Below are 16566 nucleotides of genomic sequence, written 5' to 3'. Positions count from 1 at the left end.
TATAACATGATCCAATGGTTGGAAGTGGAAGCTAGACAAAAATTTACACCTTTTTTCCCAGTCTGAATCTAACCGTGAGGGCAATTAACCACTGGAACAATTTACCCAAGGTCATGGTAGATTCTCCAACGGACAATTTTTAAATCAACACTGGACATTATTCTAAGATATGCTCTAGGAATAATTTTGAGGAAGTTCTATGGCCTGCTCTGTGTTAGATGGGTCAGACCAGATGATCACAACAGTCCACTCTGTTTTCTTCCAGGATCCAAGCATGCAGTTAGGAGTTCTATGTGCAAGGAAGAGGTGAGTAGGGCAAGTTTCAGATGGACCAGCCATTCCTTCTGTGAAACACTGTATGTTGTCCAATCGCTATTCTATTTTGACTTCCTGTTTAATTTTAATATTCACCCATGGCCCACAGAAAGACAAAGCCAGACTATAACTGAGGAGTCAGTAAGGTAAGTGTCAATATAACCCTCAAAATGTAAGTTTATTGAATAAAGCTGAAGAGCAGTAAACCAACAATATGCATCCAAATAAAAAAAATTCACTTATTTACAAAGTTCAGTAATTATTTAAATTGTTCACATGCAGAGATTAATGCACAGGTTAATAGTTGGTAGTAGTGTTTGGATGCCATAAATTCTAAAAGCAGTCAAGTAGATACACACCAAACACACCAAGTTCAGCTATAGGCCAGTTAACTAAACAGTGACCTGGTCCCCACACAGAAAGATTCACACATTCTAGTTCAGTTTCCTTATTTTAGGCACAAGCAAAGTTGCTAAACAAAGTAACTGTAGCAGTCCAGGGTGAACTAGTGACTACAGTAGCAAGTTAATATACCCCCCTCCACAGTACCAACACTACTATGGGATTAATTGAAACCATGCTTCAGAGAATGAAAGGACAAACTAAAATACAAGCTGGGTTTATGAATGGAGACAACATGTAGTGTGCGCACAGTGCAGTAGTTGATACAGAACAGTAAGGCCATAGCAATCTAAACTAAAACTGGTTTGTCTTAATTACGTGATGGACGAAAGTGTTCACAACTGAAGGCTCTGAAAGTGCACCATCCGAATCTATGTTTAGGTGCCGCTTAAAAGAATCACACACAGTGTGAGGCAACACGAGCAGGTGTATCATAGTTGTATACACTACAGTGGGCTACATTAACATTACTATATGAACAAACCAGTCTTGAGTCTGTCCCTTTAAATATACTGAAGTCACTGAGAAAGTATAGCTACAAAGACATGTTACAATCTTTAGTTTATACATATTTCTCCATACTGTAGAAGCGAATCAAGAAACAGGATCAATTCATTGGCTCTCTTGTGCTTTGAGACACAATAAAATATTTCAACTTACAACCTGTAGACTTTGCACATGATTACATTGAGCAAGCAGGCAGGTCTAGAGTTGTCACAATAGCTAGATATTCCATAGCACCAGGTGAAACTGTGCCCAGCTATTCCATGAATAAGAGACACTGACTATACAGTAACACAGGTGCAGTGCTGAAAGTCAACAGTATCACTGATTACCAAAACTAAAGTAAAAGTAATTTGAGTATCATGCAGCAACTCAGATTTGTTCTGGTGTTTCAGATAAAGACCATTTAAAGCATCTGGAGACAGAAAATTGCATTTGTGAGCAAAGCGATGCTCTTAGCAAATTTGTTTAGTCTCCTAGAATACTCCAACTGTTGAAAGCTGTTAGTAAAATATTCCATTTCCATCCCCATAAAACAAAAAAGGAAGATACAAGTAATGATCTAGACAAATACAAGATTTGGCTTTTCTAATTCATCAGAAAAGTGGTGTCTAGAAGCGACTACATGAAGTCCCATCTGTAGAGTTAGTGATGCTGACCTAGTGCTTCCCTATGCAGACAGTTTCCATTTCTAAATCTTACAATATGCACCTCACATGCATTTGTGAGATTAAAATGAAGTTAACCTTTAAGTGTGATGTGGGATGCTTTCTAAATGCCCTATATGGCACTAGAATCTTAATGCTGTGCAGTGACAGCATCTTCAAGCCACTAAACACTAGAAATAAAATATTAACATTTTCTGAAAATCAAATATAAAAATCTGGCCCAGAAAGACAGAACAGAAATGTACTCTGATTTAATATGGTACAGATAATTTTAAAAAGCCCCCAGCCACCCACACATACACACACTCTCTAGACAGCTATAAAATAAACCCTTTTTGTGCTGACTTTATCATGACAACTCTAGTTGATTCTTTGTGATAGAAACAGGAATATAGGTCTTCAGCAGTGCACATGAGAAATGAACTGAAAAAGGCCATTTCTTGGATACAAGAGGACTGTTGGGTTGTAATTCATCATGGAGGGAGTGGACAATTCTGAGATTATGGCCAGCTGAGAGATTCCAGGAAGACTTCAGCTTCTTCTAGATTTTGAATGCTGAATAAGCCACTGAAGCGTGATATCTAAAGGGAAAACAAAAGATGCACTTGTGTAAGGTTTTTACATATAGCTAAAAATTTTTTGGGGGGAGGGGGTAACTTAAATCATATATTATATAAATAAAAGTTTTCCGGTATATGTTATAGAAGTTCTTCCAGGATGCTGTTCTCAGTACACAGCTGAGAGGAACCTTCAATATTGTCACAGGCTGGAGAAATTTCACCTCCCCTCTACACCCCCAAAGGAGTCTGTATGGGAAGTTAAAACATGTCTCACTGGTACCTGGTCCTACTGCCCCCTCCTACACCCTCAGAAGTGCCACATAAATCAGCAAAATTTCAACAGCACCTAATATGAAACTGTAAAGAAGCCAGTGGAAGGAATACCTGGGCACATCTGAGGGCTCCAGCATTAGACAAATCCCAAAAACAAGCTACGTAAGATTAAAGAGAAAGAACTGAAGCCAGAGACTTGTCTTATTCCACACACGTATTGGATCTTATTAGCTATACAATACCATGTCCTGGGGAAGCTAACTTTAGTCAGATACATAAGCCTCAAGCACACTAGCCTGGCAATCAGATGACCATCTACTCTTAGTTCAGATGCTAATTAACTGTGACTGAGCTAGTATTCTCAGTTTACCCATCTGTACTCTAATGTTTACCCTTCTAGCTTTGATTTAGACAGGTGATGTTTTAGGTACATGTGCTGTCACCGGTCCAATGTTGTAAGCAGGGAGTGTAATGAAAATACACAGATTCTTACCCATGTCAATTTCCTGAGCAATCACAAGCCTGTTGAAGCGCAGGAAGACACATGAACAGCCAGAACACCAAGTTTATTGGTTTGGCACCCTGCAGATAATCTACAATAACATCCTTGTGTCTGAATCTTGGTTTGGAAGCACTGATTCCAGAAAATGTGGTTTGAAGATGAATGTTAGCTATATCCACTCAAAGTGATAACTTACTTTCATATTATAAAAAGGCAATGATAAAGAACATTTTTATATACTGGCCATCTGTTACCCAGAATGGTTAATGAGATAGATATGGTCAAGTCACCATATCACAATCTAGCTTCCCCCAGATCTTGGCAATGCAACAGCCTTGTCTGAGTTGCAGCATTAGTCATTTAAGGTCATGTAACAGCCTCAACCAGCTGGCCTTCTTATACCTGTAGAGTAGGTGGAGCACCTAACATTTTGTTACCTAGTAAAGTAGATTGCACACTTCTCCCTCCAGATTTTTGTCCAAGCTCCCTTTGATGCATCTAGCCCAGAAGTAAAAAACAAAATACCCGCTACTGCACCAAACAAATGAGATTTGTTATGCAATAAGGAATTGGAGCCTTTATGTATTCATATACTTCATTTCCTCTGATTAAAATCATGGATAAGTGTCCATGAAACCAGTTTCCTGAACACTAGAACCTAGCTACAGTTCTTTTCATAAGCTTCAAATTTAAAAGAGTTGAAGATGTCAACTCCTGTATTTTAAGCTAAATTTGCTATTTCTAGTTGCAGCTCATAACTAGAGACTAGCTGAAGTAATGCAATAAATTTCATTTCACTGACTGGATACAAGTATTGTAAAGGCTTCAAGTTCAGTGCTTCTTAACTCCTCCAAAGTGGCATAAAATTATTTTTACTAAAATGACACTGAGGAAGTTACTATAATGAATGTATACTGTACAGTACTTTGAAAATGGCTCAGATTCATTGCCTATGTCGAACACAGACAAGAGGTTAGAGTGTGTGTACCTCCAGTTCAAGAAAGGTATCTTTCTCAAATTGGCATTTCTGGGTTAAGTATTACCTATATTATCCTTTTCTTTGCAAGAAATTGAATAGCAGCAAATTTCTCTGTCCTGAATAGCAGCCAGATTCCTGAAAGAGAGGAGACATGTAGTAACATTTGGTGGTAACAAAGTGGGATCTCATTTCGAGATTAGTCACTTAACCGTCTCCTAGACACTATCACTTAATCTACTGTATGTAAGCTTGTTTCTCTACAGTCTTTCAAGCCATCAGCTATAAATAAGACGACATGAGAGCAGTAAGCTGAAATTTGCTAATTATTTTGTATGTCTAAGCCATATCTACAAGAATTTAGCAAATTAAAGTTATAGTAGACTCTCCCTTAAATCACATTTTCTTTGAGACTTACATCTTTTCAATTAGCTGCTTCTCATCCAGAGCATTAGGAAGGTCTCTCTTGTTTCCAAGTACTAGAACCTAAAACAGTTGATGTTAGCAACAGTGAGAAACAGAACATTGCTCACAAACACAGGCAGTCATCAAGGAGGGATGTATATTTTACTCTGAGCACAGGGAGACAAAAACATTGGTCTGTGTCACTTTCAAGGCCTTGCAGAAAGATAATTTAATAAGTTGGATTTGAGTATTTGCACCTCCCCTCAGTCTATTTTATCAATTACGTCTCAGCTGTTAGACTACTAAAGTCAAAACAGAATCCTCAAGACCAGATTATGAAAGCCCCTTCCAGAGGTCTGCTCAAGTCCTTGATGGTGGTCTTTAGAACAATCAGCAGGTCTTATTTCAGTTTCCTGTGCTTTAGGGCTCCTCTTTCTTGGAGGTCTGCTATTCCTCCACCTGTTGCCCTCCATTTTTGGACTGAACAATGGATTCTTCTCATGGCTTGCCTCTATGGTTACTGGGTTTACTTTTGTACCAAGTTTCCCAGATCTCTGCTTGTGTTTCTAAAATTTAAAGTGTGGATTATGCTTTGCACTATGATTGTAATTTATTGACTATTGTTGTGTTATGGTAACATTTAGAGGCTTGAGCCAGATCAAGGCCCCATTGTGTTAGGCATTGTACACAGTAAACCTGTCCCTGCCCTAAATGATTTACTTGCAGTAGGTGCTGAACAAAACAATTCAAACAGCATCGAGCAAGATGTGCCTAAAGCATGGGATAGCTGCATTATAAAAATGCAAAGTAAAATAGAACAGGCATGATAGGTGATAAGTGTTTGCACAAGCTAACTTTACCATGAAGAACCAGCCTTATATGCTTAATGATTTCTAAGAGTTAATCTACAAATTTGCATAAAAACTTACATTTCGTTTGAAGTTGCATACAAATCTGCGTGAGACTGAGTATGTTTGCAGTGTAGTAACTGTTGGTCCCAGGATGAGAGAGACAAGGTACGTGATATAATATTTTTTTATTGGACCAATTTCTGTTAGTGGAAAGTACAAGCTTTCAACCTACAAAGAGCTCTTCTCCAGGTCTGGGTAAGGAAGCAGAGCGTCTGAGGTAAATACAAGCTGGGACAGACTGTTAAGCAGAAGGTTTAACACAAATTGTAGGCCATCACTTGAAATGAAGAGGACAGCAGGCAGTGTGGTGTGTTACAAATTGTTGTAATGAGGCACAAAACCAGTGTCTGTTAAGTCCATGTTTTTTGTTGTCTAGCAGACTTACAGTTAAGTTCCCAAGCTCACCTTTTGAGTATGTTGTGCAGGTTTTCTTTGAGGACAATTATTGAAAGATCAGATCTGAGGTGATCACTTTGGGGGGCGGGGGGGGGGGGGGGGGAAGATCATGGCTGATACAGTGTTTTGGTCTTTTATCATTTTTCTGAGTGAGATCATCCGAGAGCATAGCGATTGTCTGGTTTCACCTACATAGTTGTGATTGGAGCATTTAATGCACAGGATGAGGCACAGCATGTTGTGATAGGCACATGTCAGATTCATGAATCTTGAAAAGGTACTAATCATTGTAGCAGTGGAGATACGTCTGAAGGTTTTGCAAAGTCCCTGAATCCTAACCAGCAGATAGAGATCAAACTTGCAGACAGAGCAGATGCTATCATAGCACTTCATCATAACTACATCAACGAGACCAACAGACACCACCTGTAAAGAACACACCACAATTCACACAGGAACTTAAAATATACCATCAAATCCTTGCCCCAAAAAACTTCAAGAAAAACTCTACAACCTCATCCCTCACAAACCCACCACAGAATTGTTCTACATGCTTCAAGAGACACAAACAGAGGAACCCAGGCAGACCCATCATATCTGACCGCAGCACTCTTATTGAGAGAGTATCAGGACTCATAGAAACCATCCTTAAGTCACTCACCACACAAAAGGGTCTGCTTCCTCCAGAAACTCCTCACCATGAACAATCTTGCCCAGACCTCCATGGTGGCAAGGATGGTGTTCACCTCCCTCACTACGATGGCATCATTGTCTGCCTCATGCATACAAAATAATGCCTACAAATTAATGTACAATACTCAGAAATCCACCCTAAACACATCACTAAGCTCATCCATTTCATTTTCACCCACAAATTCACATTTAACAAACACTTAGTCCAAACCATGGAAAAAACAGTCACAGGTACTACGATGGCCCCCCAATATGCAAGCTTCGAGGACCACCTTGAGGAAGAATTTCTGGAAAAATGCACCATGAAGTCAATGATATACCTGAAGTTTCAATTCTATTTTCATCCTCTAGACCAAACACCTACACTTCCTCAGATTTCCCACCACAACTTCAACCACCATGCATCTATCAAACTCTCTCCAGAATACTCCCACATCAAGATCACTTCCTGGACACCATAATTTGCTCAAACAATGGAGCCCTACAAACAGCTGTAAACCCAACTAACCCACTGATCACCACACTTACCTTCCTAGATCCAGCAACCACTCCAAACACCCTGAGAAGTCTTATCTACAGCCAGGCACTCAGACACCACAAAATATGCTCCAAGGAGAAAGTCTGGGATATACACCTTAAAACACTTAAAACCACCTTCACCAAAACAAGGATATTTCAGAGAAGTGGATCACATCATGGTAAGGATCACCCAAATACCCCAGGGGAAACCTGCTTCAATACAGAAAAAACCCTTCAGACAACAAACTCTTAGTTGTCAGCTAACATCCCACACTGGAAACCATATTGAATATTGTTCAAGCTGTCTAGAATGGCTCATGACCATGAGTGCCAATCTCAAGGCAGACTTAAAAAAAAAAACAGGGCAAAAATCCCAAACTGGTTGTGTTGTCTATACCTAGATTTCACCAACCAAGTGTGAACTCCGCAAGCACGACAACCGCCTCAACATGTGGTCACAGACAGCCCCCCTTGGGTACTCTGGTTTATCTTGCCACCTAGGCAAGCTTGCCTTGTGATAGATGGTCCCTTACACCAAAAGGTCACAATATTCAGGTTACTCTCAGTCCTAAAGGACCAGTCACTTACCCCAGTCAACTGTACCTTAGATCTCTCAAAGGCAACACTTGTGGCCAATTCTATAAACTAACTAAAGATCTGTTAGCCAAGAAAAAGAAATTAAGAGTTATTTAGAAGGTTACAGCAGGTCAACACACAAATGAGTTATGGTTTTAGGTTTCAAAAGGTAATAGAAGCTGCTGTAAGATGCACTCTATCTGTTCTTTAGGGCTAACACAAGCTAAGCAGCTTGGGGATCACTTGCTTTAAAACTTACAAATATTGCCCTCTCCAAATTCCAAGCAGCATAGTGAAGCAATTCCTTCTGTGATGGTACAAGTGGCAGCACCTACCTCCTCTGCAGGGGGGGGAGGAGGGGTGTTGGCCTCAACCAACAAAGTCCTTGTCCTTTGCTGTTTCATAGTGGTTTGATTTCCATAGGCCTTCTTGTGTGAAGGACCAGCACTTCACATTAATTAATGCTTCTTTCCCGAGTTACACAATTACAGATGTTTAAAATGCACACATTATAACTTTCACCATGGGCCACAGATGTTATAACAGATCAAAACATGCAGCAGCCTACAAGCATTTCATCATGTGTAAACACTAACACATTCTTGTCAACTTCTGTTTTAATAATGCTAACACACAGGTGGGACCAGATTGGTCTCCAGCTATGCATTTGTCAGTCAGTGTTCAGTGAGGCTGTCATAAATATAAAGGGAAGGGTAAACGCCCAGAGGAAAAACCCTTTCACCTGTAAAGGGTTAAGAAGCTAGGATAACCTCGCTGGCACCTGACCAAAATGACCAATGAGGAGACAAGATACTTTCAAGGGGGGAAGAGGGAGAGAAACAAAGGTTTGCTCTGTCTGTGTCGTTTTGCCAGGAACAGAACAGGAATGGAGTCTTAGAACTTAGTAAGTAATCTAGCTAGATATGCGAGAGATTCTGTTTTGTTTAAAATGGCTGATAAAATAAGCTGTGCTGAATGGAACGTATATTCCTTTTTTTGTGTCTTTTTGTAACTTAAGGTTTTGCCTAGAGGGATTCTCTAGGTTTTGAATCCGATTACCCTGTAAGGTAGTTACCATCCTGATTTTACAGAGGTGATTTTTACTTTTTCTTCAATTAAAAAATTCTTTTAAGAACCTGATTACTTTTTCACTGTTCTTAAGATCCAAGGGTTTGGGTCTGTGTTCACCTATGCAAATGGGTGAGGATTTTTATCAAGCCTTCCCCAGGAAAGGGGGTGTAGGGTTTGGGGAGGATTTTGGGGGAGGGAAAGATGTTTCCAAGCGGGCTCTTTCCCGGTTATATATTTTTTGGATGCTTGGTGGTGGAAGCAATAAAATCCAAGGGCAAAAAGGTAAAAAAATAAATAGTTTGTACCTTGGTGAAGTTTTAACCTAAGCTGGTAAAAATAAGGTTAGGGGGTTTTTCATGCAGGTCCCCACATCTGTACCCTAGAGTTCAGAGTGGGGAAGGAATCTTGACAGAGGCCTAGGGCCCTTGGCATTAGCTGGCACCTGGTCTGCCAGCATCACATTATCAAACAATTACAGCCAATATTTGATGGGAACCACATCCTGAAAAATCTTTCCTCTTCTGGTATTCAAACAATCATCAGAAGCAAGCTCCCCACAGACCAGGACACACCAACTCAAAGCAGCACCAAACCCTGGCAGAATAGATGCAAAACCTGCTGACATCTCCCGTGCTACCATCATGAATAACCACCTTTCAAAATTCCTGGGTCTACACATTACTCACAAGTGGTGTACCTCATCCAGTGCATTAAATGCCCCAACAACTATGTTAACCTTCTGCTTAACAATCTGTCCCAACTTGTATTTACTTCAGATTCTCTGCTTTCTTCCCCAGACCTGAAGAGCAGCTGGGTAGCTCGAAAGCTTGTAGCTTCCACCAACAGGAGCTGATCCAATAAAAGATATTACCTCACCTACCTTTTCGCTGATACCAAGCATGCAGTGTTAGAGCCAGAATATACTACTTACAGGGATTCCTTGTAACTGTGGTTTGTCTAGAAGGTTATGTAGCTCATTTCGAGAGGCTTCTATCTTTTCACGATCAGCAGCATCTACCATATATCTTTAAAAAGATATTGTAAATTTAGTTATTCAATAACTTAAGCAAGTTTATAAGCTTCAGAAATTAGATGTACTAGCACATGTACTGAGTTTCAGGACTATCTGTTTGAACAAGTTTACAAGTCTTGCAGAGGGGGCAATTGTCCCAAATACTAGTCAGTCAAGTAGAGCTTGATAACCTCTCCCATTTAAAATGTACTTGGAGTTGGGGCAGTCAAGCTACAGACTGTCTCACAAAGGTCGTGCAGATGATTTCAGATGTCAAGAAGTTAATATATTAGATCAGAAGTTACATAAACAATAGCTAAAAAGAAATCAAGCCTTAGTTCTTCCCAACACCATTCAAAAGCTAGTTTAGAGGGGCTACCACCGAATTTTAAAGTAAAACAGAACACTAGTTTGCAAATTGAAGTGCAAACCAAAGGCTTATTTCTCAGCTGCAAAGAAGAAAAGATCTACAGCTGATGAGAGCAGCCTGACACAGTCTTTACTTACACAATAGCATTAACGCCTCTGCAATATCGCTCCCACATGCTTCGGAATCGTGGCTGCCCTCCTATATCCCAGATCTTAAAGGAAAAGCAAGTTTAGCCAGGCACTAGGTTAAGTCTAAATTTAAACATTGCAAAGCACAGTATAAAAGAACTATTAACATGTGAAGTGAAGTGCTTGAAAGTATTTGATCCTTATGTCTGCTCAGTAGTTTTCATACAAAGGCTATTTCCACTATAATGGTATGGAAAGTCCCAGTTCTAGTCAGCAGGGTCATCTATCCACACTCTCCCCTACTTTAAGACATTAAGTAAAAATATAGAAGCTTGTATCTGAAAGCTTGACACCTAAAAAATTCACAGAAGTTACAGAACTTCTGTATTACCCAGCACACAGCAAAACAAGAAGATGCATGTCGTTCTAAAACAAAGACAGTGTAAGAGTATGCAATTTTGCACTCAGCATACACGCTAAAGTCAGCTATTTGCATGGAGCGTCTCACTGGAGGATTGACAAAAGGAACTCTGGCATATCAAGGGGAAAGGTTACGTCTAACTTGCGCCTCCAGAGAAAGTCTCTTTACAGCAGAATACGTAGGAAAAAGTCCTACACTTAAACTCAAACTCAAGTCATTGAATTTTACAAATCTACAGAGCAGTTTACAAGAATTTAACTGGATCATGCTGTGAAAAGTTACCTATTTATTAGACCCCTGAACAATGCAGACTGAAAACTGAGGTAACAATAGTTTTGTTGTGTTATTTCACTGTGGGTTTCCATAGTTGAGAGTTTCTGATTAAGCAGAACGCAGCAATATTTATGTGCTAGCCTATTAGGGCAAGTGCCTGTAAATGTAACAATATTAGAAGTTTAATACTAATACAAGAAGTTGAAGAACCTCAAGTCATCCATATTTCAAATGAGTGTTGTTTTCTATACCACGTATACCAGTGGTGGGCAACCTGAGGCCCAACAGGGTAATCCACTGGCAGACCGCCAGGCAGTTTCTTTACATTTGCACAGCTGCCCGCAGCTTCCAGTGGCCGCAGTTCGCCATTCCTGGCCAATAGGAGCTGGGGGAATCAGTGTGGGCCACAGGGACGTGCTTGCCGCCGCTTCCCCCAGCTCCCATTGGCCAGGAATGGCAAACAGCGGCCACTGGGAGCTGCTGGCAGCTGTGCAAATGTAAAGAAACTGCCTGGCGGTCTGCCAGTGGATTACCCTGATGGGCAGTGTGCAGCCCAGGGGCTGCAGGTTGCCCACCACTCATGTATACCTTCAAACAGGGGCCACTTCATCTATGAATCCGTACAATGATGATCGCATAAATCTGAGGGCAAAACTGGGCTTTGCAATAGAGTGTTCTGATTTAAGGTTAACTCTTGCATTCCCTGAATTAGTTTTAAGGTGTCATGGTAGTGTATCAATGCCAGAAAACAGACCTGTTAAGTTCACTTCTTGCAGTATAAGCAGCCAGCATAACTTGTGGTATGAGGTTGTGGATCATTTGAACAATTAGCTGCAACTGAAAAAACCTGCTTTGAAGCCAGTTTCTCAAGAAATCGGGGCACATGGAAGAGTCAGAGCACCAAGAAGGAGAGTGGAAGGCTGAGTCAGGATTGTAAATCAGAATGTATTAAGTGCAGTCAGTCGTCAGTGGGTGGTTTTGTTTTTTTTTTTAATCCAAAAGACACTAGCTAGAATACCTTTGTGGGTACTGTATGTTTCTGCAATAAGCTAAGTGTACATGGGAAGGGTCATAAGCCACACACTGTTATGGGGGGGGAAAAATATATATATTTATTTCAGCCCTATACTACATACTTGGTGTTTCTGGGGGTTGAGGAAATAGGATCAGGACATTATATTAAGGCGGGCAGAAGCCCCGGCCCTCTGAAAGCTGGGAGCCATGTTAATCCAAGTGAGTCTAGTATTCTTGGATTTCTGCTCCACTGGCAGAATTGACAACTTACTATAAGGTAATTTCAGAGCTTCAAATTAGTTGATAGTGTGTTTCCTGTACAGTGCTATAGATGAACAGGAGACTTTACAATTTGTTAATTATGTAAAAGCAACATCCTTGCCCAAAACTAGAAGTCTTTTAATTTTTAAAGTTACAGCTTTACTCTAGGTACCATAGCAGTGGCATGGGTAAGGGAAGTGGGAAAGGTTGTAGACAAATATTTATTAAGTTTGGGAAGTCTCACTGGACACAAGTCATGAGCAGAGAGCCTTAATACATAAATGAATTGTATGGCCTATATGTTATCTGGAGTCACAGCTTTTGATGCAACCATAGCCTTTCATAATAAGTATCTTGATGCTGTGGTTATCTGTAAATGGGAGGACTAGGGCAGACCAGAATTCTGTCAATTCTAGATGGTATCCAACAAAAACAGTAGTGACCCTCAGGAGTGTGGATAAAGACTTTTAAAAAAAAAAAAAAAAAGCCAAGAGCCACATATGCCATAGTATTCTAGATGCAAGACAACAGAAACATAGCAGCAGCATAGTGGGGCACTCATCATGCAACTTCGGATAGGGAGAAGGGAGATCTAGACCAGTCTGTCATATGGAGCATTCTGAGTAACTTCTCCGTGGTATGATTTTCCTTGAAATTGGATAAGTCGCCCATTTTCTGCTAGCTTGAGAACCCATCATGCTACTGTTCCCAAGTGTGAAGATTTGAGGGACGTCTCCCTTCCTTTGCCCATTTGAGGAGCTAGTGCCATTTTTTGTTCATAATCCCAAATTCCTGTCTCAGAAGGGAATAAACTGAAATTTGATTCCTATTAGACACAAGAGATTTAAGCTCCCATTTTAAACTTGGTTTTCCAGAGAATGAAGAGGTTCTGTTGTTTAGCCTGTACATTTCTGGTATATTTCTCATTTAATACAGAGTTGAATGCTGCCTGGAGAGAAGCCAGAATTTAATTTATCTGTGTAAGAACATTAAGAATTATTCCTACTGATCCACTGGAAATAGTTGAATATAGTCATAACAGAACATGCCAGTCGAACATTCCATTTTAACACAGAAGGGCTCTTACGCATGAAGAAGTTTAACCGAAGCTTCTGGTTTGATTATTCCATGCATTTTTAAATGCTTCAGGAAGGAAAATTGAATTAGAACTTCCCCTGCCGTGTTTGCAACTCAGACAAGCAGCATTATACTAGTGACTAAGAACCGGCAAGCAAAAACAGGCTTGTCTTGGTTGGTTTTTTTGGGGTTTTTTTTTTTTGGGGGGGGGGGGGGGGAGGGGAGAAAGAGAAGAAAGACACCTGACTGATGGCAAGACAAAACAAAGCTGGACTGATGAAAGGTCAATTTAGCTTTCTCAGGTCAATCTATGGAGTTCATTTCAGACAGTGACCTAATCTGAGAGCATCCCTTTAAAAGCTATTGAACACTTTTGCCCCAACAAAGAGCAAAATGTTCTTGACATACCTTTATCGTCACATTGCCCTTAGTAACTTTCCTCATGTTGAAGCCCACTGTGGGAATCATATCTTCGCTGAATTGACCTGACTGAACAGAAGAGAGATTGTATTAGATCTTATCACAATAAGCAGAGAATGTTTCAGCACAGAATCATGGATATGCATGATTGACAGGGTTTACAGTACATGGCTATTTAAAAAAAACAAAAACAAAAAAAACCGCGTCCTCAGATAAGGAGAGGATTTTATAGTTGAAGTGCCAGGAAACATAGGTGATGCAACTAATTTTTGCACGGAGGCCTATTAATTCTCATTTCCAACCACGATTTCCCTCAGGCCTATCCAGAAATGTTTCATTCGAAATCAAAAAAGAATGAATATCTAGTGAGCAAGTACCGTGCGTGAAGCTAAACCAGAGGAAAAATGATTTGCTTATGTTAAGCCATGTGAAGTAACTCAATCTCTTGGTTATACAGAGCTCTAAAAGAACAAGGATGCAAGTACTTCTTGTGATGGAGCTTAGTATTCCAGCTGTGTGCTATGGGAACCTCACTATCACTCTGGAATAGGTATTTTTCCTAAACTAGGTAAGAGACTCAATTGGGCAACATGTACAGAGAGTGTCAACTCCCGTGGGACTGGCTTTCAACGCACACACACAAAAAAGCTATGCTTCAACTCCCTAGGGCAATAAGACGGCAACTGGAAGAACTTGCACAGCCTCTGAGCCTCCTGAGAAACAAAATTGGCATCTCAATTTGCACAAATTTCAACAGTACTCAGAAAAGAGGGAGTGGGGTGTGTCCAGACCTGCAGACAGCAAGTGAGGATTTCAGTGTGACTGAAGGTTTGAGAGAATGTTCATGCTATTGTGCATTACTATTTAGTATTAAAGATTAGTTATGGATCATGGTCTTACAAGATGTATAAACTGGTACTTCCTTTCATAGTAATGATATAGTTCCTATTTTATCTGTAGTGTTAGCTTACATTGGCCAAAGGAGGCCTTTTACATGGTACTGGAAACCACAGGCTTTTTTTTTTTTTTTCGGGGGGGGGGGGGGGGCGGCTAAACAAACAGGTACAGGTAACAATAGTACAGATTTCTCCCAGGCTATTCTGCCTCAACTTTAAGTTTGCCTCTGCAGAAGTAAATGCTTTCTTCCAGACTCAGGTCTCTGCTGAAGTAGGTTTGTGAAATGGGTCCGTGTCCACTATAATCAGACCAAATCAGGTGACTCTTGGGACATCTCAGATGTGAAAGCTCTCTCCTTACTCTAAGCTATCCCATCTCTCCAATAGCATATTGCTAAAGACAAGACCTTGCACACATCTTTCCATAACCTGACTCATTAAGTAGCTAAACTGTCCTGTAAATTACTTAGGACTTCTGCATAAAGCAGCAGAGTTACAACTGCTTTAAAGACAGGTTTCAGTGTAGCAGCCGTGTTAGTCTGTATCCACAAAGAAAAGGAGTATGTGTGGCACCTTAGAGACTAACAAATTTATCTGAGCATAAGCTTTCGTGAGCTACACCTCACTCCACTGGATGCATGTACTCCTTTTCTAACTGCTTTAAACATGGTTCATAAGGTAATATCCAGAGATCATGATCAACTTGTAACATCAGGCCTTGCGCCATTTGATTTCCTGGTTACAGAGTTATGCTCCTTCTACAGTTCAGTTGCCCTTTAACTCTCCACTGCATTTACCCATTACTGAACCAATGAATAAAGGCAACTGGATGCCTCAAATACAGATTTGCATACAGGTCCAGAAACTGATAAATACAGACTTATGTAAATTGATATTTAAACAGAGATTATTGCAAATTCACTTTTGCTCATCTGACTGATTATATATAAAAACCTCTGCAGTTATAAAAGTGTGTTGTATGTTGACTTTACCACTGAACTCTGAAATGCAAAGGAAGAGATCAACCTCTAAAGTGACAGATGAATGAGTGGGCTACTTGGGTAAATTTACAGATTCTATTTATACTGCAGGAGGTCTTTTAGGAGTTAAGATATGGCCAGAGAAGCCAATGGCCTTTTTACAGTGTAATTCTGAAGCTATTTTTACTTTAGTTTGTAGATAGTTGCAACTAGCAATTAAAAGTGAACCTAAGAAAAGTCTGTCTCTAAGAAGCCCTGACAGTGGAGGCTTAAGTTGCTGATTTTTCAAGCCATTGATAGTTCAAGTTTTCATTCTCACTGACACGGCTTTTGTTGTGTTGGTAGCTTAGAAAAAAAGAGAGAGACTTCTCTTATAGTTTTGAGGTACTGTGTAAGTAGGTCAGTGAAGTTCCATTTCATTATTCCAGATGCTTCTCACCTGACAGGTTATTTGGTACTTATTCTGTAACACATCAAAAAATCTTACTAGCCATTCTGCATACTTTGATATCTAGTTTTCAGAGCATCCTCAGCATTTTGCAAATGTTAGACTCTGAAGGCCTCTCAGTTGAGCACCCAGAAAATACTACCCATTTTTTGAAGGTGATGGCCAGGGCTTCAGAAGTTTATTCAAGCCATTCAGGTGAACACCTCTGTCCCCCAAAGCCACATTGTGGCCAAACCACACCCCACAGTTCCTTCAAGAACGAAGCAGCTCTCTACTTTAACATCAACTTGATAACATCTCTAAAAGTACTTGCTTTGTTAGACTGTACCTTTCCCTTTTAGGTTTCAGGCCTACTCCCCACTCTTTCCTATACAGGATTGTGGATGGCTTGTGCGCGTGTAGTGGTCTTCTGGTTAAGTTTTTCCTCTTCCTCCCACCCCTTATGACCCTTTCCCCCCCTGCACTGTGCAGTCTGTTTCACTTCTCCCCAGAGAT

General features: G+C 40.3%; 1 protein-coding gene across 1 annotated transcript in view; it reads right to left on the bottom strand.

The window, feature by feature from the left end:
• Positions 1–457: 457 nt before the first annotated feature.
• Positions 458–16566, bottom strand: part of ARL8B (ARF like GTPase 8B) — a 33023-nt gene continuing 16914 nt past the window's right edge. Inside the window, exons 2-7 of the mRNA XM_074959677.1 lie at positions 13736–13816; positions 10291–10364; positions 9703–9796; positions 4619–4686; positions 4268–4338; positions 458–2470 (exon numbers count right to left, since the gene is read on the bottom strand). Coding sequence (XP_074815778.1) covers positions 2421–2470; positions 4268–4338; positions 4619–4686; positions 9703–9796; positions 10291–10364; positions 13736–13816 — 438 coding nt within the window. The 3' untranslated portion in view covers positions 458–2420. The remainder of the gene's footprint in view (positions 2471–4267; positions 4339–4618; positions 4687–9702; positions 9797–10290; positions 10365–13735; positions 13817–16566) is intronic.

Source organism: Natator depressus, chromosome 7, assembly GCF_965152275.1.
Source record: "Natator depressus isolate rNatDep1 chromosome 7, rNatDep2.hap1, whole genome shotgun sequence".
NCBI classification, from domain to species: domain Eukaryota; kingdom Metazoa; phylum Chordata; order Testudines; family Cheloniidae; genus Natator; species Natator depressus.
The sequence above is the reverse complement of the archived record's forward strand: the minus strand, read 5'-3'. Positions and strand labels throughout refer to the sequence as shown.